We start from the raw sequence: 25247 nt of genomic DNA on the forward strand, positions 1-25247 counted from the left end.
GCGCCCGCCCCCTTCCCCTTCTGCTCCCTGAGTCCCTCCTGGCGACAGACCATCCATAAAGCGTGTGGAGGGCACTCTCCCCTCCTGCTGCCTCGACTCCTCGCTTCCGACGTGCGCCCTCCATCACGCCCTTCCCGTCTCATTGCCAAGGACCGCACGACCTCAGGACTCATCCCCAGCACTCCACCCTCTGGGGTGGAAGACAGCAAGAAGACAACTTCATCTGGCCATTCTTAACCTATCCACAAACTCTGCTCTCCTCTGGTTACTGTGGGAACCCCATCCCTGTTACGGTGGGTGCCTCTACTTGTACACAAGATGCCATCACCTCTTACAGACCTGCAGGTATCTCCTGCAGAAGAAACTTCTTGCCCTAATGGGTCATTCTCTCTGCGTGCAAACATAAAATAGGTCATATCCATGGGGAAGGACGGGTTGCGAGTTTGGGATTAGTGGACACAAAGTATTATATACAGAATGGATAAAGAACAAGGTCCTACTGTATAGCACAGGGAACTATATTCAATATCCTGTGATAAACCATAATGGAAAAGAATATGAAAAAGAATGTATATATGTATAACTGAATCACTTGGCCGTACAGCAGAAATTAACACAACATTGTAAATCAACTATACTTCAATAAAATTTTAAAAAATGGATCATATCCAAAAAGAAAACAAAAACTTTCCCTAGACCCTTCAGCCCCTCTCTAACTACTTGCCCATTTCTGTCTCATCTTATAGGAAAAACTCCTCAAATGAGTTGCTTATACTCACGCCTCCATGTTGCCACCTCCCACTCTCTCGAAACCCATTCCAATCAGCTATTTATTCCTATCAATCATTCCGAAAAAAACACTCTCTTGAAGGTCACCAATGATCTTCCTAATAAGTCTGCTGGAGCGCCCCGCTGGGCTGGCCGAGATGTTCTCAGGCTGCACCTCAGCCTGAGGTCTTCCTGCCGGGTCCTCCCTCCTTCCTTTCACAGGTGTCAGACAGGTATCGTGGTCTGCAGGCTTTCCCTACCGACTCCTCTCCCATTTATTTTTCACAAATTTTATTGACGACGAATCCCTCACAATTCTAACTTTGTCTTGGCATCTACTTCCTGGATAACCCACACTGCCACAAACTCACATCCTCTGTCTTGCCAAATCCAATGGTCATCCCAAGTCCTACAGCTGTCCAGAGTATGGTAGGTTTCATGCAACTGAAAGAACACCAGTGGGGGTATTTTCTCACAAAAGAGTGAAAAATAATTAAATTTTAAGGTTTGAAAGAGTCCATTTCAGTTTAAAAACTGACTTTAGTGGAACAATTAATTTCCAAATGACCTAGGCTATTTCCATGTCACCCTTCACCAAACAAGTCTTGAAAATACCCATCACATTGGTAATGACTTGTTTATTGTCTTCCATTCCAGGTATATGAGTTTCAAGAACAAAAACTAAGTCTTTCTTTGGGGAATAATAAAAATGTTCTAAAGTTAGATTATGGTGGTGGTTGCCCAATTTTGTAAATATACTAAAAATCATCAAATTTTACTCTTGAAATAGGTGAACTACGTGACATAAATTATATCTCAAAGCTATTTTAGGGCTTCCCTGGTGGCGCAGTGGTTGAGAATCTGCCTGCCAATGCAGGGGACACAGGTTCGAGCCCTGGTCTGGGAAGATCCCACATGCCGCGGAGCAAGTGGGCCCGTGAGCCACAACTGCTGAGCCTGAGCGTCTGGAGCCTCTGCTCCACGGCAAGAGAGGCCGCGATAGTGAGAGGCCCGCGCACCGCGATGAAGAGTGGCCCCCACTCGCCGCAACTGGAGAAAGCCCTCACACAGAAACGAAGACCCGACACAGCCAAAAATAAACATAATAAATAAATAATAAATAAAAATTAAAAAAAAAAAAAAGCTATTTTAAAAAATGCAATTGAATCATTAGAGATGGCCACAGAAGTCAGTAAAGGTTTCAGCGAAGTCACCTGTGAATGAGATTTGAAGGAACAGTAGGCATGTGCTGGGTAGATGAGGGGAGAGGAGAAAACATCCCAGACAGAAGCAGCAGCAAGCACAAAGCCAGGGAGAGCGTGGAAAGAGAGCAGACTATCATGTGTATAGAGTGGGAAGCCAGTAGTGCTGGTACTAAGAGATTGGGGCCTATAGAGGCAGGGTTTGAGCATGTCTGGGTAGGCAGAAGCCAAACCGTAAAGCACTATTTAGTCATGCTAGCTTCCCATAAAGGAAAAGGGAAACCACCAAAAAAATTTGAAAAATTTTGTTAGAAGCATCATTCTAATATGAAATTGTAAGGTGATTTGGAGGTAGGTAAAACTAGTAATTGTTTGATCAGAAAGTAGGAAAATAACAATAGCTAACATTTGGGACCTCCCTGGTAGTCCAGCAGTTAGGACTCCTTGATTCCACTGCGGGGGGCACGGGCTCAATCCCTGGTCAGGGAACTAAGATCCCGCAAGCCGTGTGGCCAAAAAGAAAACATAATAACAATAGCTAACATTTATACCTAACTCTCTACTAAGCACTTTCCTTGAATCATCACATTTAATTGCTAAAGTAGGCTACAGGTACTACAATTATCTCCTTTTTATTGATGATATGGTTTGCTCCCTCACCTCTTCAAGTCTTCAGGCAAATGCAATTTCCCACACTTTCCCTATTCCCCTTGCTTTATTTTTCTCCAGGACCCTCATCTCAAATTTAAGACATGTTTCACTTTTTAAATCTTGTGTGAAGATCCTCTTCCCATACTAAAATGAAAGCCCATAAGAATAGGTTCAATTGTACTTTTCCTTCAGTTCTGTATCCCCAGTACTTAGCATATGGTAGCTGCCCAATAAATAGTTTTTTGAATACATGAATACATAAATAAATGAAGAAATCGAATCTCATGGAGGTAAGTAACCATGATCATACAGATAATGAGTGACAGAATTCTGACTTAAAAACCCATGTTCTTAAACCACTAAGGGATTCACCAGACTTGTAATATTGTAGGCGAGCAGTGAGTCCCCTCCTGAGGGTGCAGCAGTGGGAAAGGGAAGGGGGGACTGAATGGCCTTGGGTTTGTTTTGTAATAGTTTGGATATGGAAGGATGCTGAAGGGATCAGTCCAGGATGACTCTGGTTTCTAGATTTGGCAAATGGGTAAACAGTGGTACAATTCATCTGGATTGAAAGAATACAAGGAGTCTTGGTTTGGGCAGAAATATGGAAGAGGAAGACATGTCTAATCCACAGACTTTTAAAAATCATCTCCCTAGATTACCAAGAAGTGTTGTTAATAATAAATATGAAGCCAGTAAACCCAAACTTATGAACTTACTTCAGCCGCATGCCCGTTGAGGGATGGGTAGGTGAGACCAAATAGGAATTGTTCTTTTTTGAAAACTAGCTCAAGGCTACAAAGAACAGGAAACAAGTCCTCAGGCGTGTTTAAAATAACTCTGAAGTTAACTTTTAAGGCAGCTGCTAAAATCGAAGAACGCCCCTACCTTTATGTAGTTAAGCTGTACTCATACGTTTAGATTATTTTGCTGGTGGCAGTGGCTTTCAAGAAGTGACAATCAATGTGGAAGCAGGCACTGACACCCAAGGCCAGGGTGGCACAGAGGGCGGAAAGCACGCTTGCACCCGTGCACGCCGTAGCACGTGGCCGCCCTGTGACCGAGGCGCGGACTCAGCCTGTTAAGTAAGCGCAGGAAGCTCGCGCCTCAAACGACTCCCAACCCCCGCCCTGGCGCGGAGCAGGAGAGGCGCCGCTCAGGTTTCTTACACTCGCCCGGCCCCGGGCGGACGGCCTCCTCTCCCTAGGCGGCGCTGTGGGCTCGCAGGGGCGGCCGCGGCACAAGAGAGCGCCGTCTCCCCAGTGCGCATGCTCGCCTCCTCTGTGGGCTTGCCTTTTTTTTTTTTTTTTTTTTTCCGGGCGGCCCCGGCGGCTGCGTACTGGCTGTGGGATGGAAGTGAAGCCCCAGCGAGCTGCAGCGGCGGGGCTGTGAGGAGCAGCCAGGGGGAGGCGGCGGCGGTGGCGGCGAGTCGGTGAGCAGCTGGGAAGAGCGGAGCCGGGGCGGAGCACCTGCAGGCACGGGCGGCGGCTTCACCATGGCGATTCGCAAGAAGAGCACCAAGAGCCCCCCGGTCCTGAGCCACGAATTCGTCCTGCAGAATCACGCGGACATCGTCTCCTGTGTGGCGATGGTCTTCTTGCTGGGGCTCATGTTCGAGGTGAGCCCTGCCCGCGCCCCAATCGCCCGCCCGCCGTCCTCTCCCCGGGCCCCGGCTGCCAGCTCAGCCCCTCGGCCCAGGACCGCGGGGGATCCCGGAGGGGGTGGGGGTGGGGGGGAGGTGCCGGCCGCCCGGCCCGGAGGAGCGGGCCTGCCCCGCCCCGCGCCGAGCCGGCCTGGGGCTGCGGAGCCCCGGGAGCCTGGCCGCCGTGCGCCCGCAGGGGCCGGGGTCGCCGCATCGCCCCCTCGGCCGCCGCGCACGCCTCCCTCCCGCCGCCGCCGCCCCCTCCCGCCGGCCGCGCCGCGCAGTTCCTGGTTCCCGCGAAGGGTTACGTGGCAGCCGGCGAGGGGCCGGCGGTCGGCGGGGGCGGCCCCTGCACGCCGAGCTGGCTGCGGGCGGTGGGCGGGCTGGGCAATGGCCGGCGCGCCCGGCTGGCCAGGCCGCGGGGGCCGGAGAGCGCCCGGTGCCGGCGGCGGGAGCCGCGGCGGCACCGAGTCTGGGGTGAAACCGACGGAGCCCGGCGTCCGCTGCCCACTGGAAGGGCGTTGGCCGCGGGGCAGCGAGTGATCTCCGCGGGGTCGGCTCTCCGAGTCGCACCCACCCGATTGTTTTAACTCCTGTCTCCCAAGCTGGTATTGTTACCAGTGATCGAACTTTTTGCCCCGGCGCTTGCTCTTTCCTTAAGGAAACAAGGTCTGATACAGAAATCGGGGTTCTGAACAGCAGTGCCGAGGCGTCGGATAATTTTCTTTTTGTTTCTTGAAATAGGAGAGGATGGAAATGTCAGGAGTGTGTAAATTCTCTTCCCACGTAGCGAGTATTGTGATGACTTACTTAACAGCTGTTGAATGTGGGTAATAAACTTTGCAAGGTGAACGTGTAACATCCTACGGCTTCCTTTCCCTCGCTCCCCAGTACACACGCCCATTCCTTATCTTCTTTCCCTTTTTAATCTTTCTCTGTAGCTCCTGTGCCCCACCAAATACACTAATTATTTTACTTATTTATTGTCTCCCTGCTCCTGGAATGTAACCTCAGTGAGGGCAGAAATTTTGGGGTTTTCCTAATCTATTTCCAACGCCTAAATTTAGGAGATGCTTACAAAATACTTGCTTAATAAGTGACATTAAGAATTCTTGAGAAAAACTGGTGTAATGAGACTGCCAGTGACCGAAAGATGAATAAATAGTTTAAATGGAGCCCATGTGGATTTTTTAAATGTTATGATTAGGTAACTTAATATTTTAATAATTTTTTGCTTCTCTTCAAATGGGTTTTTCTGGATCTAGATACAGGTTTTTTGATTCTTGATAGTGTCATTTACGTCCACTTAGTCCACTGCTAAGGAGGTAGTAGGTATCCTGAAAGGGAGGGTAGAAGGGAACTAACATATGTCACATCGTTCGATTTAGGCTGGGCCTGTGCTACTTACCTACTGAATGTAAAAGGGAACTAACATATGTCACATCGTTCGATTTAGGCTGGGCCTGTGCTACTTACCTACTGAATGACCCAAGGCTAAGCCTCAGTTTTTCTGCTCTATATAAGGAAATAACATCACCTGTGCTGTTCTCCCAGCCATTGTTTGCAGAGATCAGATGATATGGTGAGAAGGCATCTCACGGTTTATACAGCACTACATGAATGTATATGATATTAGAAATGCAAATGCTAAACATTTGTACTCTGTTTCTGAATTTTATACTTGTATATACTTTCTGCTTTGGTGTTAGAAGTAATACTTTTGTGTGTACAATATACTGAACAGTTCCGTAAAGCTTGCCATAACCCATCTCCACGTGGTAAGAATCCCTGTCTTTAAAGATATAATTTAGGAGTAATATTACCTGCAAGGTATATTTGCAATGCGTTGAATGAAATGGAATATAAATCAGAAGTGCTGACACTTAGAAATGTTATAACGTTGCTTTTATGTAAAATATTTCATGTTCTCTTACCACATTTCTAGAGAAGTTCACCACTTATACCTTGCCTCACATGTCAGTGATTTTTTAACAGTGAGTGGATTTTCACCTTTACATCTGTAAAATTTATCAATTTAAATAGACACAACAAAGATCTAAATAGAAGTTTTTAAAGTCAGTTCAAAAAAGAATGTTGAAGTAGTAGACAGAAGGAAGTTTGTGCAGGTTGTACTACATTTTTCTTACCATATGTTAAAGTTTTAGGAGTTGAAAGCATGTTATCTACCTATGGGAAAAAATTCACTGGATTAGTTTTGCTACTTGACTTTTAAAGTAATTGCTGCGGGACTTGCCTGGTGGTGCAGTGGTTAAGAATCCGCCTGCCAATGCAGGGGACATGGGTTCAAGCCCTGGTCCAGGAAGATCCCCCAGGTCGCAGAGCAGCGGAGCCCGCAAGCCGCAACTACTGAGCCCATGTGCCACAACTACTGAAGCCAGGACGCCTAGAGCCCGTGCTCCAAAACGCAAGAGAAGCCACTGCAATGAGAAGCCTGTGTGCAGCAATGAAAACCCAACACAGCCAATAATTTTAAAATAATTAATTAATTAATTTAAAAATAATAATAAAGTAATTGCTGAATCTCAACGTTAACGTAGTTATAGAATGACAGTATTTGTGCTAGAATAATAAAGAAGTTAATGTTTTTGCAACAGAACTGTTCAGCCTTTTGTGTAAATATATTGAGGAAATGTCAGAGGATTTATGGTGAAATTGACAAAGCAATAACAGATACTGTATTACTAGCCAAAATGAAGAATCAATATAGACGCTGAAGCTAAAGGGAGTTAGGACTCTACTGCTTGCTAACTGGGTGGCATAGGGCATGTCATATAACTTCTTAGAACTTGTTTCTTTTTCTGTAAAATAGGGCTCATCAGATTACTCTGAGAATTAAACTAAGTTTTATAATGGCTAGTTCAAAGTGTGGCTTACGGGAGGCATACCATAAATGGTAGCTCATTATTCCTTAGGTATTTATCAAAGTCGAAAAACAGAAGACAGCACTTTTACGTGAGAAAATTCTAACAGTTAGCATCTAAAGAGATTATATATACTGATAAGGTTGATAAAGCAATAGTTTTTTTGGGAGATATGGAAGAGTTTAATTTCCAGGGAAGTTTGCGTTATCAGAAATTGCTGTGAATTTTGAAATCATGTGTTTAGTACAGACAGTTTCTGTCCACATACTGCACATCATGGTCTATAATTAATGACTTCATATTGGAGTTAGGAAAATTTAACAGTTGAAAGATGTAAAGATACTTGGGAAGCTTTCTGAAAGTGAGGATATAGAAGAGGAGTTAGGGGTTTCCACGAGGAATATTTCCTTCCGGGAGGGATTTACTTTTCAGAGACTCAGGAGTCCAGGTTGTTTGTGCCATGCCAGGTTTGGGGGACCTTTACAATTTCAACTATGTAGAACAGTCTTGGGGGTTTGTTTTATTTTTAAGCATGGCTTATCTTAATGCCAACATTTTCTTTCCTCCTTTTTTTTAAGAACTTAATTTTATATAAGCTGGTGAGAAAGTGGGATTTGATATTCAGAAATTGCCTTTATCTTTGAGACACTCAGTCAATGTAGTAGTCACACTTCCCTCTGACAAGTACAAAATAGTTAACATCTCTGTATGACAAGAAAAGATACCAAGCCCCAGCTGGTGACCACTAAAGAAATATTATGATATTCATGATACTCTATACAATGCAGAATTAAATAATTCATTAGAGTCGTGGTAACCTGTTTAAGATGTATCTGAATAAGTCTCATATTTTTCTTATAAATGGAGAGCAGTGCTTTAAATGTCCAAAATTGTCATAAACTCATTTTTACTTTTGAGTGCATTGTATACTTCTGTAGCATATTTTATTCCAAACTAACTTGTCCTACTATTGATTAACTGTAATATTAGTTTAACTAAAGCAGTGCTGGCCGTGGTATGAGGCTTAGGACACCTAGAAATGGCTAAGAGCATGATTACTGGTTTAATTTTTCTTCTTTTTAAAAAATTTTTCTATAAACATTTGTTAGGGTGTGTAGTTTGTATTTTTCCTCTTCTTATTCTGCTTACTGTCACATGCTAAGCTAGCTGGAAGCCAGATTTTAATTTTCTTTGGAAGCCTAACATTAAAGGATAATCTAATTTTTGTTGCTTTGGGAATTTGATATTAAATTTATCTTTGAAGAATTTCACTTGTCGTTTGTAAAAAAAAAAACTTTAAAAGTTTTTTTAGCTATGGTAGTGGTGACCTCATATTCTAAATTAGAAACAGCGATGTGGAGTGTGTGTGCATTTATATATGAAATCTAAACAAAGATATTAAAACAGAAAATTTAGTAATCAGTCAACTTTATTAAAAAGAATCACGTGAAAGCAGTGTTACCCTGGAAACTCATGTCATTGTTCTGCTCTCACGCATCCGTGTGAATGACCCAAAATGTAATACAGAAAAGCCTTACTTGGCTTTTCTAGGGAAGTGATCTTTATGTATCTACCCAGTGAAACAACTCCCTGTGGTGGCCATACCCTGACTTTATCTCACAAGCCTGCCATATTTCCAGATCCTGACTTCCAGAATAGCAGAACTCAGCTGCAACCTGCATGCTGTTCATCTCCCCGCTTCTACTGCTCGTATGCCAGCTCTCCCCCTAGTCCAGGCTTTTATGGGGCCTGGTTCCCTTTCCTTTTCTCCAGTGTATTAGGCCCTTGTTGCTTTGCTTTCCTTCCTGTAGACTTTAACTACTGTCCACACTCCCCCCAGGCCCTCAGCTCCCTTTCCCTCTTGGTCTTTCTCCTTACTTGGCCTGCACGTATCCCACCGTGGGTCCAGCCTGCCGTCTGCCTTTTCCGTGCCTCCCCATTTGTGGATTGCTCAGTGTTGTCAGAGGAAGTCATGCACTCTTGCTGATAGATATTACAAGTCAAGGGTTTCTGACCTCAGACAAAAGTAATACCCAGGGATCTTTTTACTTTTCCCTGGCCAGCTCCTTTCCCTAAAGGAACTATAAAAATACTCATCGTTTGAGCCCCCAACTATGCTTAACAGATGACATTGCTTTTCCCCCGCCACAGGGAATTTCTTCAGTTTCTTGCCTTTTATGGAACTTATCTATCTCATCATTTTTACCTTCTGCCTGCCTGATCTAAGAGGAAAACTGCTCAAGATCAACCTTTAGCTCTATCCTTATATTTCATCCCTACCAGATCTTTCCATCCATTATGCCCTTACATGTGAAATTCTCCCTGTTCCCTGGTGCCTTTGCTGACTGCCCCCACACCAGCTCAGTGCCTCCCATCACGAAACGACATAAATCTTGACCTGGCATCTGTCGCTGGGAACCCCGTTGTTCCCCTTGTGCTCTGCGCTCCGCTGTGAGGTGGCTTTTGCTTTCACTTCTTCATTGGAATCACTCAAGCTGCGACCACTGATGACTTCTTAAATCGTCCGGTCCGCTGCACTCTTTCCTGACACATCTCTATTGAAACTTTGACTTTATTAACCACACCTTTTTGAAATGTTTCCCCTTTGGCTTTTGGGGCATCTAGCTCTCTTCCTTCTCTCTCTGCCTCTCCTCTCTGATCATTTCTTATTTTGCCACCAGCCTTTTTCTCTGCCCTCTCCGTGGTTCTGATGTTGTCCTGCTTCTCATCGAATCCTGTACACTCTCTGTAGAGGATTTATATACTTTCACAGCCTCGACTATGTACCATGTACTGTGTGTAAACAGAGACTTCCAAATCCTTAAGCCCCGGTCTCCCTGCAGAGCTCCAGACGTGGGCCTTACCTACCTGTTGGTCTTGCCACCTGCATATCTCATAGAAATCTAAGTTTATATAAAGCGCAATTTCTTCTTTCCCTCAGACCTGCGGTTCCTCCTGTATATTCCACATTTTTATTAGTAGTATTGCTTTTCACCCAGTTGTTGCAGCATCAGTACATAATCTGATTCTATCCTGCTAACCAAGCCTTATTCTGCCTCAAAAGTTCCGCCTCTACCCACTACCACTGCCTTCGTTCAGGCCTTATTACTTTTCACAGGGTCTCTTGCAAAACTCGTACTTGACTTGCATCCTTACTCCAATTTATATTTTATCTAATATTTGTTCAGTAATATTGAACAATCGCCATGCTGGGCTCTAAGCATACAGTGGTGAGCAGAAACAGACGTGCTCCCAGCTCTTATGGAGACTACCGTCTGTCTGATGGGTGAGACAGCAGCGATTCATACAATCACGCCAAGAGTATACGTTTTGTAAGAAAGGAACACGGGTCTCTGAGGCAATCTAACAAAGGAAATGACCTATCCTAAGAGAGGGGGAAGGCTTCCTTGAAAGGGTGTAGTTGACCCGAGATCCGAAGTGGAGAGGTTTTCCAGCAGTGTTTTAGATAACACTGCGGGTGCACGGAGCTATGGTGGGAGGAGTGCAGGAGGCAAGGGATGGGGCAGAAGTGGCCGGAGGGGGGCTGGAGAAGCAGGGGTCAGACCGTGGAGTTTGTTCTTATCCTGGAGAGAATGGGAATCGGTGAAGGACCTCTGGGGCGCGGGTGGAGGGAGGATGGGTGTGGGGAGTGGCGTTAACATGATCAGGAGGGGGTACTGATTGTGGGGTGGAGCGTGGGTCCGAGGGGGCTTGAGAGGCCAGCACTGTGCCCCCGGTCAGCGATCTTTCTGAAAAGCACGAATAACTTCCCCCTCCCCAAAACTGTCTGGTCGGACTAAAATAAAATCTAAACTGCTAAGCTCAGCAGACTAGGTCCTTTCTAGCACTTGGTAACTTTTCTAGGCCTTTCTACCCCTTCCTGATGTGTGCCCATGCCTGACCTCCTGTTTACCGCTCCTTGGCCTTTGCGCTTCTGTTTCTCCCATATGCTGCCCTCTCGGTCCCACTGCGTGAGCCTAGGGAACTTTTCTTTTCCAACAGGAGACAGCTTTCTGCACCACATCGCCTGCGAAGCCTTTCCAGAACATGCCTCATCCCTCACCCCAGGAAGAAAGCAAAAACAAAAAAAATGCTTTGGTTGTTTATCCTGAGTTCACATTGGCATTGATTCTGTGGTATTATAGCAATTTGTTTACCTGTCTTCCAGACTGGACTAAGTTGCTAGCCATCAGGATTATATCATTCCTTTGTTATCCTTTCTTGTCTAGCACAGTGCCTGGTGCCTATAAATATTGAGTAAGCGTTCCATTTTTCTGTTCTGACTACTTTGCTTTTGCTAGTAGTCAGGTCAGTTAAATATTTATCGACAATGTAACTATGCCAGGTGTGTGGGAGATTAACACACACACCACAGATCCTACCTTTGATCTACCTTTTGTCATGGTAACTGTGCTTCCTTTTCTTTCATTAATTTACATTTAAAATTTTTCTTGATGGAAATTTTGTGTTCATTGTACAGGTTTAGAGTAGAGAAACATTATTTGTCCAAACACTGTTTACTGGAACTGCAGTATCTCTTTTGAAATCTTAAAGTTAGGAGTGAATTACACAATCCCATCTAAACTGCAGACTACACTGGTGAATTATGTTAACTTTCAAGCTCAACTCCTTGGTGATCGGGAAGTCCAGTCGTGCCTGTCAGGGTGCAGCTGGAACTAGGGTGCCCTTGGTTCTTAGATGTGGGGACAGAACTTGGAATGTTTTTCCCCCCGATTTGCTATTTGGGAGAGGGTCACAAATTGACTTGATCTTCTTTTTTTTTCTTTCTAGATAACAGCAAAAGCTTCTATAATTTTTGTTACTCTTCAGTACAATGTTACCCTCCCTGCAACAGGTAGGTAGTTTTCTCTTGGAATTTTCTGGTTAAGTAAAAGAGTTCAGTAGGACAGACTTGGAAATTTCCATAAACACTAGGTTCTTCATTATTTTCACAGATCTCCTTCGTGATTAGACTGAATATTATTTTGATGATTTTGTAATGCAAAATCTGATGTTTTTGGTTGACTTCACCCTATGTATTGTATGAAAATCAGTTTTTATGTGTTTAATGTTTATTGTGTATTTTTGTAAATGGGCTTAAAATTCCAATGAAGAACTTTTTTTTTTTTTTTTTGCCTTCTCTTCCCTCTGATCTTTTCATAAGAAAATCCTAAGAATAGACATTTTACATTTGTCTGAAGTGTCATTGTTCAGTCAAGGTTTCTAAAGGCCCAATGTTCAGGTTCAGTTTTTCTGACTTGTATGGGTTCTATTTTGGACCTGTAATAACAACCCTCTTAAGCCCATTTTATTTTCACTTTTTGGTTGTGCTCTACCATCCTATCAGTTATTTGATTAGAGAGAATGTCAATAAGCATCTGGTAATAACATCCAAACTACGCTTTTAGGTTTTATTTCGAAAAGTTTTTCTGAATGATGCTATGTGAAAATCAAGTTGTTATTGGAAGTTGATTGTAGTTGAATACAGTAATATAATTAACTAGCATGGGTGAGGAGTAGGGTATTCAGTTAACAAAATATTACCATATTCAGGTGGTAAACTTGCCCCGAGCCCCGAGTGTCTCTATTTAGAATGTAAGATCAATTATACAACATGGAGTTGGGTTTTTGTTCAGTTATATCATTTTGTAAATATTTGATGTAGTAACTTAGATATCACAGTACTCAGAACCACAAAGTTGTTTTGAAATTTGAGTATGCCAGAAAAAAACAAAGCTCTTTTATCAATTCACAAGTATTTGATTAAGTCTTGTTCTGAAAAAATCTTAGCACTTTTAAAGATTGAAAACAATTGTAGCAGTTGCCTCTGTCTCTCCTGCTTAGAATTCAAAACTAAATCAAATCAAAGTTGAGTCAGCTTTTCCAGCAGAATCATAAATGTGGTGTCTAGTTTGAAAGTAGAGCTAGAAAGCTGAAAGTTTCAAAAGTTCTTTGAAAAGACAGGCAAATGGGCGAAGTATAACTTTTAATACAACCTAAGTATAATCTAACCCCTATCCCTGGGGTAATATCAATTTTACAGTCCCCAAGTATCTCAGTGTGGCCTCCCCTTCCCTGTTCTCTGGTCTTTAATGGCTGTAACTAACATGTGTCAAGTCTTTGTAAATAATTTCTGAAGTTTTAGACTTCTAGATAGTCTCCTCAGTTTTCATTGTTCCTAAGACTGAAGGTGTCCAAAAGCAAATTACCATGATGTTTCTGTAAACTTATTTATTAGGTTAGTCTTCTCTTGTTTGTTTCCATAACTATGTTGTACTTAAGTGCTGTTTTTATAATCTTATGTATATTTTTGTGTATGTGTGTCCTGTCCTTTTTGACCTTCAGAAGAACAAGCTACTGAATCAGCGTTCCTTTATTACTATGGTATCAAAGATTTGGCTACAGTTTTCTTCTACATGCTAGTGGCGATAATTATTCATGCCATAATTCAAGAATATGTGTTGGATGTAAGTATGCAATCTTAGAAATTTATACTTTGTAAAATACTAGCTCTCCATACTATGATAGTCATATTAAATATATTTTATAATCTTAATTATTAACGATTGTTTTTATTTTTAGAAAATTAACAGGCGAATGCACTTTTCCAAAACGAAACACAGCAAGTTTAATGAATCTGGTCAGCTGAGTGCATTCTACCTATTTTCTTGTGTTTGGGGCACATTCATTCTCATATCTGTAAGTATGTACTGTGCTGAAATCCTTAACCTCTCAAAGTATTTAATTATATACCCAGAACAGAAATTGATGTCCTATTTTTAATGCTCATAAGCAAACCCTGAACCTTAGAAAAATTCCTCGTCTCTTGTTCTTCTTATCTAAGATCAGGAGTTCTGCTGTTGAACTAGTATAAATCAAGTTTCATCAGTAAGCCTCTCTTTTAGTTAGTTTTTATACAGCAAAAATTGCCAACTATGTTTAATGTTTCAGAAAGCCTTACTCATTTTTAGTCGATCTGAGTGTTGTCTTCACATCTTGTAGTCATTTGCAGGTATCTCTGTAGTAGCAGAAAGGGTAAGTTATCAGTGATCCTTTCACTGGGTTACATGAGTTGTAGTGTTTCCAGTCATTTCGTTCTTTAAACACAGTCCGGGTATTTTCTGAGCAAATTAAAATATTGATTAACTTTTTATTAAGGCTATCTAAACCTTTAAGTGTACCATTCTAACTAATGAGGGGGAAGAGAGTATCTAATATTAGTAATATCAGTCCTTTAAGTTTATATGAACCCCAGAGTTTACATATTTTTAAGTTTGTCAGGACACAGTATATTTTTTTTAATCGCTATGTTAGAGATGAATAAATAGGTAAAGAGAATTTTCCAGGGTATGACACTTATGGTTGGAGATAGACTAAAACTCAGCCTTTCAGTCCAGTGCTTGTTGCTTTGTAAACTGCTGCTTTAATGATACTTTATAGATACATTAAAGTTCAGCTTAAAATCTTTCTTATACATTAAAAAAATTTTTTATTGTTGATGTACAAAAGTTCTATCTTATACATTTTTTAAAAAACGTATGTGTTGAACTTCCATGGGAAAATATTTAGGATAAGTTGCTTCAGGTTTTTTTTTTTTATATACATATGCAGTAATTCTCACTAAATAGATCTGGTTATCTAAGAAAAAGACATGGTTACTATGTGGACATAATCCTGTAAAACTTGGCAACACCTTGATCTTCTGTCTCCTGTCAGGCACCACCTCTTTCTGAACCGTTTCCTTGATTACCCAGGACAGAATTCATCCCTCCAGTGGCTGTTGTAACTCTGTTATGCGCCATCACTGTTTTTTGGTTGTGTTATATTTGTTTGCATACGTGTCTTTTTTACTCTACTGGATTGAAAGAATTTCGAAAGCCAGGAATTATGTCTTATTTGACTTCAAGTCACTCATATTGATTTTCACTTCACTAAAGTAAGCAGTTGGACTGAATGGAAAATAACTGAAACATCTAAAAGGTTGGACTTCAATGGAACTTGAGGTGGAGAGATGTAAATGTGCAAGGAATGAAAATACTGTCTTATTTTCTAAGACGTTTCCATGCTCATTAGGCTAATTTTTGTATCTTCTCTCTTAGGAAAACTATATCTCAGACCCAACTATCTTGTGGAGAGCTTATCCCCATAACCTGATGACGTAAGTCATTTTCAGCAGGTTTTTCTTAGTTAAGGACCATGGTCATGTCACTTTTAAGCAGGATTTGTTCTTGTTATTCTCTTTAGGACCTTAGGGAAATTCAAACAATAGATATGTCTTTGGCAGTCTCACTGCCGTAAGGACAAAAAATTCCTGTGTGCTTTTTTCATGTATATAATCTTTCCGGCATGTTTGTTACCTTGAGAAGACTGATTTTAACAGTAATTCTAATTTAGTCCTCTGTCTTCCCTTTCTTTTCCCTAACGCTTCTCCTCGTCACTGCTCCGTCTTCTACATACTTTTGCTCCTTTTCTTTGCCCCAGTCTCTTTTCACTCCTTCCATTTCTTACTCTCTTACACTAAAAGCCTGAGGGTAGGGACTGTTCCTTTTTTATTTTTCTGGCCCCCAGGGTTTCTGTACAGTGCTGTAAGAAGCTCAGGGGTTGCAAAGTCAGCCAGCTAAGTTATTCATTCTTCAAGCCCAGCTCTAGAACATCTATTCCATATTTTCCTTGCTCCTTTAGCCTATATTGGCTTCTGCTTTCCTGAATTTGTCATTTTGGTGTGCAGTATTTTCTGTTTATCTATACATTGTCTTGGCTGTTCTGTAATTGTCTCATTTATGTAAGTCTTAAATTGTGCCCATGCCCACCAAGGCTATATGTGCCTTGACAGCAAGAAAAACTGTCTCTTTTTATATCCTTTGCTGTGCCAGGCTGTAGGTGCTTATCAGGTAGAAAGTAGTCAATAAATGTGTTGTGATGTGAGGATTGGTGAAAAAGTATGAAGGGAATATAACATGACCCTGCAATATTACCATGCTCTGCTGAGCCATTCTAACTTTTAAAAATTGTTAATTCAATGCACTTGTGTAAACTGGAGATATAAACATGTTTATGTGGAACTGTATCTTCTCCCCCTCCCCACCCCCCTGGAGTTATTCAGATTGGCTTTGTGTTTTCTGCTTTAGACCTCTGGAGGAGAGGGGGAGGGAGAACAGAGAGAAAGCGGAAGATCTGGAGGGGTGTGATGTGAGGAGGAGACTGGATTCTAGACTGAATATGATACGTCTCCTGGGGAGTCCGTCAGTGCCTTGTTTATTCTTCTCTGGAATCCTGGTTTGCCTCCATTTATTGGGGGCTCTCAGTGTCTCAACGTGGTAGAGTTACCATATTTCCCTAAGAAAAAATCCAGGGATTGTTTGAAATTGGGATTATCCCGGTTTCAGGTGCTGGTTAATCTGTGTGCCTTCTCTTTTCTATCCATCTTGTTTGCTCTTCCCACTTCCCTTTTGACGAAACCTTACCGATCTGTGGTTTGATTCCCTTAGAGTCATGGTCCGTTATGTTTTCAGTAGCTGACAGGCATACTCTTCAGTATTAAGTAACTAATAGACAAGGGGCTCTGTTTCCTCGCAGCTCGCTTGCATGTTCACAGTGTTCTGTAGATCATGTCTCTGCTTCTGCTGTTTAATCCAGAGGAGCTGACTGATGCTGGGGGACCGGGGGGCCGGGGGAAGTGGCTGTTGGAGAGTACGGTACATGGAGTATCGTGAGGGGACCTGAAGTGATAACGCAAAGGTGGCTACTTAGTATATCCTGATTTCCAGTGTTTGTTTGTACTTTATTCTTTAAAAATGGTATGCTTTAAAAGGTATTTTTTACTTTCTTGTGTTGGTACAGATTTCAAATGAAGTTTTTCTACATATCACAGTTGGCATACTGGTTTCATGCTTTTCCTGAACTCTACTTCCAGAAAACCAAAAAAGTAAGCAGGGGTTTTATAATTTTAAAAATTGTCTTTTGCCTTTTTTTGCCTTTTTTGGAAGTCTTTTTAAAATTATTTCCTCATGTCTCTAACCTCCCTCTCACCTCAACTCTCCCCCCACTATTCTCTCACCTCTCCCCTTTCCACAGAGGCTAAGTATCCTTAAGTATTTATTGAAGAAACCTTCAGTCATTTTAACTTAGAGGGGGATTTTACATTTGACATGTTAGTTTCTCATTTTAAAATTATGTTAGTGGTAATTTAAAATAAATTAAAATTTAAACAAATTTTGCAATGTAATGTTAGTTTTGTGTTACTGATATTCTTAGCAGTTTCACAAGCGAGACCAAAAGGATTAATTAGATTACTGTACAACTAAATGGTACTGTGTATAAGACCCAAAGAAAAATTCAGTATTGAGAAAAGTAAACCATAGTTAAATATTCACCTTGAATTTTTTCCTGGTGAAATAGGTGGGAAAGATGTTTGTTTGTTTTGTTTGAACAAAGAGTAAACCACTGGAGCACTGCAGTAGCCTCCTGTGTAGTTTTACCCTCAGTACTTCTGAAGTCAGGCTTCTGTGATGTCACAAAGTAAACTTTATTTCCTTTATTTAACTCTTTCTCCTCTAAAAACTCTACTAGCTCCCTGTTGCTTTAAACTAAAATAAAGCTGCTCACCTGTGCTCTAAGGGTTTCTCCTGTCTGTGCCCCCTCCCCTGGTCCCTTTTTCTTCTGCTCTCTCCTTATGCCTCATTCACACTGACATTCTCTTAATTTTATAATCCCAACACATCAGTTCTTTTTTCTGGAATACCTTTTCCCTCTGATAAATTAATCAAGCACTTTTGTTCTCTTTTTTGGGGAGAGATCGTTTAACTATCCCTATATATGAACTGAGACGTGGGTAGGGCTGTGGATAAAAGAAGTCTGATCACGAGTTAACAACCGCGAAGTTGGGCGATAGGTACCTGGGGATTCGTTATACTGTCTGCTTGTTGTATGTAGTTCACATTTTTCCATGTTTAAAACACTCTTTTTAAAATCCCCTTACTTTGAGAAGCTTTCCAAAATAGCAGAGGAACCAACCCATCCAGCAACCATTTTTCCTCTGCCTTCTCAAAAGCCACAAACACTTATTTCTATATATACTCTTAAATAGTTAATTCATGAGTATAGGCACTTGATTTATTATTGTGTTGTGTCTGTGACTTTTCATGTCCCGTGTGTCTGTCATCATGGATGTTGTCTGCCACGATTAGAAAACAACACCAAATTAGGCCGTGTAAAGTAGAATGTTTTTCCAGTTAAGTTGATTGTAAGGATTAGGGTGAAGGTGCATAAAACCTTTGATTTAGAACTGTCTTAAGGTAAAATTCTTAGGCTCACAGTTTCCAATAACGCTCCCATATTCAGTAAGCACCTACTGTGAACCATACATGTCCCATAGCTGCACTGTCCAAATTAGTAGCCACAAGCCACAAGCCACATTTAAATTAACTAAGCAAAAACAAAATTCACTTTCTTGGTCACACTAGCCCGATTACAAGTGCCCATTCACCACACGTGGCTTCACTGTCTGCCATCTTGGATCAGAGATAGAGAACATGTCCATCATTACAGAAGGTTCTGCAAAACACTGCTGAGACCATCATAGTTCCTTGCTGTCTTAATACCGTGGTCCCAATATTTAAAGCTTTCTTCGTGTACTTTTTATACCTGCGGACATAATACCTCTGGGTTTCATTATTAATTCATATGTCTATATCTTGTTCATTGACCACGTAAGTAGAGAGGGACATTTCAAAGTAATTGTTCATTTTCATTCTCAAAGCTCTTTTCTTATCTATTCCTGCCAGATGGCATTTCTCCAGAAATGCAATCTAATTTTTATGGAATAATTTGCATAACTTAGAATTTAACTGAAACTATTTTTAACACCTACATATGACAGTCGAAAGTAACTGTTGCAAGTAATTAACATAATTTGAAAGTAACAGCTGCATGTGTGTTAAACAGTTTCTTAAAATTTACTCTATAAAAATTATTTTTGGAAGAACTCTTTACTGGAAAAAACTTGTACAGTGATTGTTTTGAACGGATCCTACAGAGAAATGAAGAAAGGAACACAGTAGCAGTTCAAGACGTGTGTTAGTCAAAAATAACTCAGTTTCTTTTAAGAAGGATATTATAACTACATGTAATATGTATGTTTCAGTACAAATAGTCCTCTCTTTTTGCCCATAACAGGATTCAAAATGTAATTTTTTAGCCAACTTGAATATATGAAGTTTCAGGGAAGTGTGGATGAAATAGCCAAATGTTTTATTTCTAATATCAGTTTATTTGGTTTAATTATCCATACATATAATTGTATATCATATAAAGTATATTAAATTAGAAAAATGCTTTTTCCTACTTCATGAGGGTTATGTTCACCCTTCAACTTTGTTGTTAACATCTGTCCTTCATCACTAGAGCTACTCTTTGACTCATCTAAGTCAGTTTTTCCAGAGTACATCATTACCTCTGTCTTACTGATTCCTCCACTACACCTCTCTAAGCATTTAGAAGTGACATTGATTGAGGTTTCTCAGGCTATGTATCTTACCCAAACATTTATTTGTTGTTCAGAGTAAAATAATTGATACAGATCCCTGTAGTATGAGAGCTTTGAAAAAATTTACAGATGAGACAGCTCCATCTGTTGTTTAGGGGCAAATCTTTGCCTTATATTTGGGCATATATGAGATATTCAGTTTAAAGTTAATTTTTTAGTACAGTGTAGTTAAGAAAAGCATTTTCTTTAAAAAACAGAAGTTTACTAAAGTATATTGCTGACCTTTTTAATAAAAACATGTTGGAATAACAACCGAAAATGTCACCTGAAGTTATTTATAATTTTAGAATTTGTTTTGATTTAAGTGTACTATGTTTATTAGATTGTCCATGAAAAATGAAGCTATCAGAATTTTAAGTCATCACTCTGTGACTTCATCCTTATATAAACTACTTGAACGTTAGCATTAAATATAGATGCAAACTTGGCAATGCTTTTCTAATAATTCAGTTTCATTATATATTTTTTTCATTCAAGTATAAAAAAAATTTGCTAATCCTTAAACAAACAAATACACAAAACCTCATTTCTGGCTCCTGGTAACAAAATCATAGGACGATGTGTGAAAATGTCTTGAAAAACCAAAATCGCCTTTTCTCAGCCATGTTTATATTCATCTGGACTCTAGATTCTAGAACAGTGATGAACTGCCCATGGATGGCTTACTGACTCCCTAATTGAAACCTAACGTGGCCAGTGAACTGATATGTGCCAGCACTTCACCCAGCCTTCTCTGTTCTCCCTGAGCCCCACACCCCAGGGAAACGTGTAGGCCCCAGAGACCCTGGTGCTGGGCAAGGTCTTTATTGTTGGCCATAGACAATGTAAGCCCCAGAGTGGCTGTAACCCCATGAGGATTGAAGAATGTCAGAGGAGTCTGAAAGCAGCCATTTTCTAAATGAAATCTAGATAAAATTTCTCATTTTAAAAGTCACGCTGCATCATGCACATTACCTTTGTATTGTTAACACGGGAATGCCTTTAGCTTACGTTCTCCACCACTTCTTGTGCTGGGCTCCTCTCTGCACTCATTTATCTTGACACACTGTCTCTGGTTAGGCTTTGAGCGTGCAAACATTGCTTTAGAGACACTGGTCAGTTTGTATAAGGCTGAAGTTTCCGTTACTTAGAGAAAGGTTTCTTAATACTCTGTCCTTTTGAAAGTTGAAGAGACTATTGTAAAAGCTCTTGCTAGGCATTTGATGGTTGTGAAGATGGAAGCTGTGATAGTAGTTTACTTTCCATTATTGACTCATCTGGTCTGCTATCGGAAAGGCAGGGCTGAAATGCAAAGTTGAACCTGAATTTAGGGAAGAAGCTCTGGACTTTTCTTTACCTAATGGCAAGCACAACCTTGCCTCACTTAATTAGGGTGAGATTTAAGGACAAGAAATATAAAAGAAATGGAATGGCTTTTTGAAATGTAGTGTGTTTGTAATTTATAATAGTGTTTTTTGTCAGAGAGGAGAAAAGATAGGCATCTTATGTTCTCTGCTAAATGGCGTATTTTTAAAACTTATTTGTGTTTCTTCTTAAAAAAAAAAAATCTTTTTTTTTAATCCTCCCAAGCAGTTACACTGCTCTGGTTTTTCCAGAAGTTATTCCAGCAAATTAGTTTTTTACATCAATTTACACAAGTTGTCATGTAGTAAAATGAGTTTAGTGTTCAATCAGCAATTAAAAAACAAAAAAGCTTTTATTATAAGTATTGGGGGTCCCCCTAGTGTTGCTTTCCCCTCAGAAATTTGGAGCATTGTTTAACACATCTGAAGGAAGGAATATGGCAGTATTTCCCATATTTAGTCACTTATATGCCACCTTGCTGCAACTTAAAATGTTTTATTTAAAATTATAATGGAACTTTGTTTTCTTGTATACTATCTAAAATCATTTTGTGCAGTGCCAGTGATATACACACCACGTAGCATATCAAATTGCAGTTATAACCCTACAGCTGAGCTGGTCTGAAATGACTATAAGAGAACAAAGAGGCTTTCTTGTGGTTGAACTTCACCATGTTGTCTCGACACCTTTCTCCCTCTCTCCTTTGGTAAAGAGAAGTAGTTCATTAGAAGCTTGAAAATTATGTGGAGAGAATCTTCAGACAGCCTATTTTCAGAGATACTTCTCTCTCCAGTTGGAAACTCCACTGTAAACTTGGTATTATGTCTTGGGAGTTTTCCCTGAGAGACCCAAAGCGTAGGACTCTATATAGTTCTAGTGAACTGTTGTATGTTCTGCCTTTCTAACACTTGATCTTTGTAGCATTCTTACTAGAAAAGAGTTTTTAGTTTCAAAACTATACTTGTAAACTCTACTCTTTCTTGGAAGATTTGGTCAGGTAACTCCCTGCTTGAAATGTAGGCGGCAAAAAGGAGACCAGTGGAGGCCTGTGCTCAACTCTTGTTATATGCCAGAGACGAGTCTGGTGAGGTTCCAGATGAAGGCAGCTCAGTCTGCCGACATCAGCCACCATTTTAGTCATTTTAATTAGAGCCGCAGTACGTGAATAGTACTAACCAGGCTAATAGAGCCTTGTAATACATATGTGCCAGGCTAATAGAGACATATATGTATCAATATATGTGGTAAACTGCCAAAAAAAGAGAGAGCAGAAATGAGAGCTACAGGCATTTCATAAATTAACAAGTGTTTATTGGGCCTATCACTGTTCATATTTTGCAAACATTTTTTTACTGCAACCCAAGATGAAAAACTAGAGTTTATATCATAATTCTGTGTGTGTGTGTGTGTGTGTGTGTAAAATCTGGATTAAAATTTTCATGAAACAATGCAATGTGCTATACACTCTAGCATTTTTTATTCTATTTCATATTTCAGAACATGTTAGGGTGACCCCCTAAATTGATTTCATGATTCACTTGACTTATGTCTTTGAAAACCACTGTTTCTAAGATAACCAGGTCACTAGGGACTATGGAAGAAAAAAAGAGAAGCAAAAGTAAAATCTGGATACCTGGCTTACAGGTTATTAAGAGGAGAAAGAATATACAAACAGATGGTATCCTAAGTGAGAAGATAAATTTTAACCTTCGATTTTAATGACTTGACTGACAATGAAATGAAAGGGACTAAAAGCATGAGCTAAACAATGTGAATACTATTTAGGTAAACAAAAGCATCTCTGCTGGTATAAACATAGCAATTTTAATAGTACAAGGACATTATGGTTATTAATATTGTGTCATTTAATAAATGTTTATTATAAAAAGAACCACTCAGTACTGAAAGGGATTTGGAGTTCATCTGATTCAGGCAGACCCAGCTGTTACTCACATTTATATGAGTAGCTGAAGCCAGGAGAGGTTAAAGAACTGTGGTTAATTGGGGTGAGCATTCGGGAAGGGTGCGGGGCAGAGTGGCCTTCAAGTCTTCCTCTGTGACAGTGCATTTTCACTCTGCCACACTGCTCCTAAGAACAGAACTGCTTCCCCATGTTTTAATCTACTGTGCAATTTTCTGTTTACAGGAAGATATTCCTCGTCAGCTCGTCTACATTGGTCTTTACCTCTTTCACATTGCTGGAGCTTATCTTTTGAAGTGAGTTGGGATTTTTCTTGGATGTGTATATGGACTGGGCAGATCGTATGCTAATCTGTCTTAATTCATAATTAATCTTTTCATTTTAAATGTGTTCTTTTAACAGCTTGAATCATCTAGGACTTGTTCTTTTGGTGCTGCACTATTTTGTCGAGTTTCTTTTCCACATTTCCCGCCTGTTTTATTTTAGTGATGAAAAGTATCAGAAAGGGTAAGTTATTGAGCCGTTCTATTTCTTGTGTAATTAAAGTCAGTTTCTGTGTTGCCAAGGACCATGCTATTGGTGATTATATTGTTTTGTAACCTGTTAGTAGCAGCTTTAAATAAAATGACCCTGCTTAGCTATTGATGTTGGTATTTTTTTCTCTAAAATAGAGTCTTAGCTAGAGAGATGCTGTAATTGGAACTTGTAATTTTGAGGGTTGAGGGTTTACTTTTCTGATATAACTTCTTCTATCTTGTTTAAGTGCACGTTTTTCTTTTGGAGAAGGAAGAATGAGGAAGAATGAACTTTCAGAAGAAATTGAAATAATAGATTATAGAGCCTTAAAGATATTAAAATACTTTGATGGGAAAATTGAACTGGAACAGAATTGAAGTGATATGACTGGTAAAGAGTGTAAAGCCTTTAACAACAACAAAAAAAAGTAAAACTGGGACTCTCATGAGAATTGAGTACACGGCTTTTGTTTTATCCAGCATTTTCCAAAATTGCTCTATATACCAATAGTTCCGAGAATCATTAATAGTTGTTACACAAAAAAAAGATCAGCTAAACAAAAAATATCAAACATTTCTTTACTGGACTTCTAGAACCTGAAATAATGCTGATATGTTATATATCTTCAAGAATGTGATATAATATGAAGCATTTCCCTAACATTTTAATTTCAGAACCCTTTTTGCAGAACAATAAGAAATGCTGTTTTAATATGCATTTACTTAACAGGAACCTGGTTTCTACTAGGATCTTTTCTTATCTTTGCAATTCTGTGAATCTGACTTGTGACATTTTTCCCAGATTTTCTCTGTGGGCAGTTCTGTTTGTGTTGGGAAGACTTCTGACTTTAATTCTTTCGGTACTCACTGTTGGCTTTGGCCTTGCAAGAGCAGAGAATCAGAAGCTGGATTTCAGTACTGGAAACTTCAATGTGTTGGCTGTTAGGTAGAGTTGATTTAATATTTTTCTCACTTTGCACTACTATATAGTATGTATTATCAGTTTACAATATGAATCATCTAAAAATAAAGGGATAAATACAGGGGTTAGGGTAAATATTCATTTGATTTGATTTCATACCTGTTAACGATTTCATGTCCAAACTGAAGTACTAAAGCATTTATTTAGCTTCTGGGATTAATCATTAGCGGGGATAATTATTTATTAACATAATCTTGTCAACTTAGTGGGAATTTAGCACTAAGTTAATCCTGTCAAAGCAGGATAGACTGCTTTATTCAATGGCATTGTATGGGTGCACTCTCATTTTCTGTTTATTCCTTCATATTCTCAGAATTGCTGTTCTGGCATCCATTTGCATTACCCAAGCATTCATGATGTGGAAGTTCATTAATTTTCAGCTTCGGAGGTGGAGAGAACATTCTGCTTTTCAGGCACCGACTGTGAAGAAGAAACCAACAGTGACTAAAGGCAGGTCTTCTAAAAAAGGAACAGGTTTGTATTCAGTAAGCAATGAAAACCTTGAAGTAGGAAACTTTTTTTTTTTTTAATGTTTTGGTGTCTTATTTATAATCTTGTTAAGACTTAAAATCTTATAAAGGAAAGTTTATTCTACTTATTAGCAAAATTAAAAACAAAATCATTTTGCCCCATCCTACAGTTTGTTGTTCAGTTATTCTCCTCAAAAGCTGTCCGCTAAAGTTCTCTCTGACAAGTTTTCCAGACTTGATGACTTTGAGCCACTATAGACCAATGTGTACATGGGCAGTTTTAGTGAATAACTAACCTGGGGAGTGATTGCACTTTCAAGCATCTT

General features: G+C 40.1%; 1 protein-coding gene across 1 annotated transcript in view; it reads left to right on the forward strand.

Moving 5' to 3' along the window:
• Positions 1-3926: 3926 nt before the first annotated feature.
• Positions 3927-25247, forward strand: part of TRAM1 (translocation associated membrane protein 1) — a 29049-nt gene continuing 7728 nt past the window's right edge. The window contains exons 1-10 of the mRNA XM_059901212.1: positions 3927-4239; positions 11937-12000; positions 13491-13612; positions 13728-13844; positions 15245-15303; positions 16986-17070; positions 23180-23250; positions 23357-23461; positions 24272-24415; positions 24765-24925. Of these exons, the coding sequence (XP_059757195.1) occupies positions 4117-4239; positions 11937-12000; positions 13491-13612; positions 13728-13844; positions 15245-15303; positions 16986-17070; positions 23180-23250; positions 23357-23461; positions 24272-24415; positions 24765-24925 (1051 nt within the window). The 5' untranslated portion in view covers positions 3927-4116. The remainder of the gene's footprint in view (positions 4240-11936; positions 12001-13490; positions 13613-13727; positions 13845-15244; positions 15304-16985; positions 17071-23179; positions 23251-23356; positions 23462-24271; positions 24416-24764; positions 24926-25247) is intronic.

This window comes from Balaenoptera ricei, chromosome 17 (assembly GCF_028023285.1).
Source record: "Balaenoptera ricei isolate mBalRic1 chromosome 17, mBalRic1.hap2, whole genome shotgun sequence".
NCBI lineage: Eukaryota > Metazoa > Chordata > Mammalia > Artiodactyla > Balaenopteridae > Balaenoptera > Balaenoptera ricei.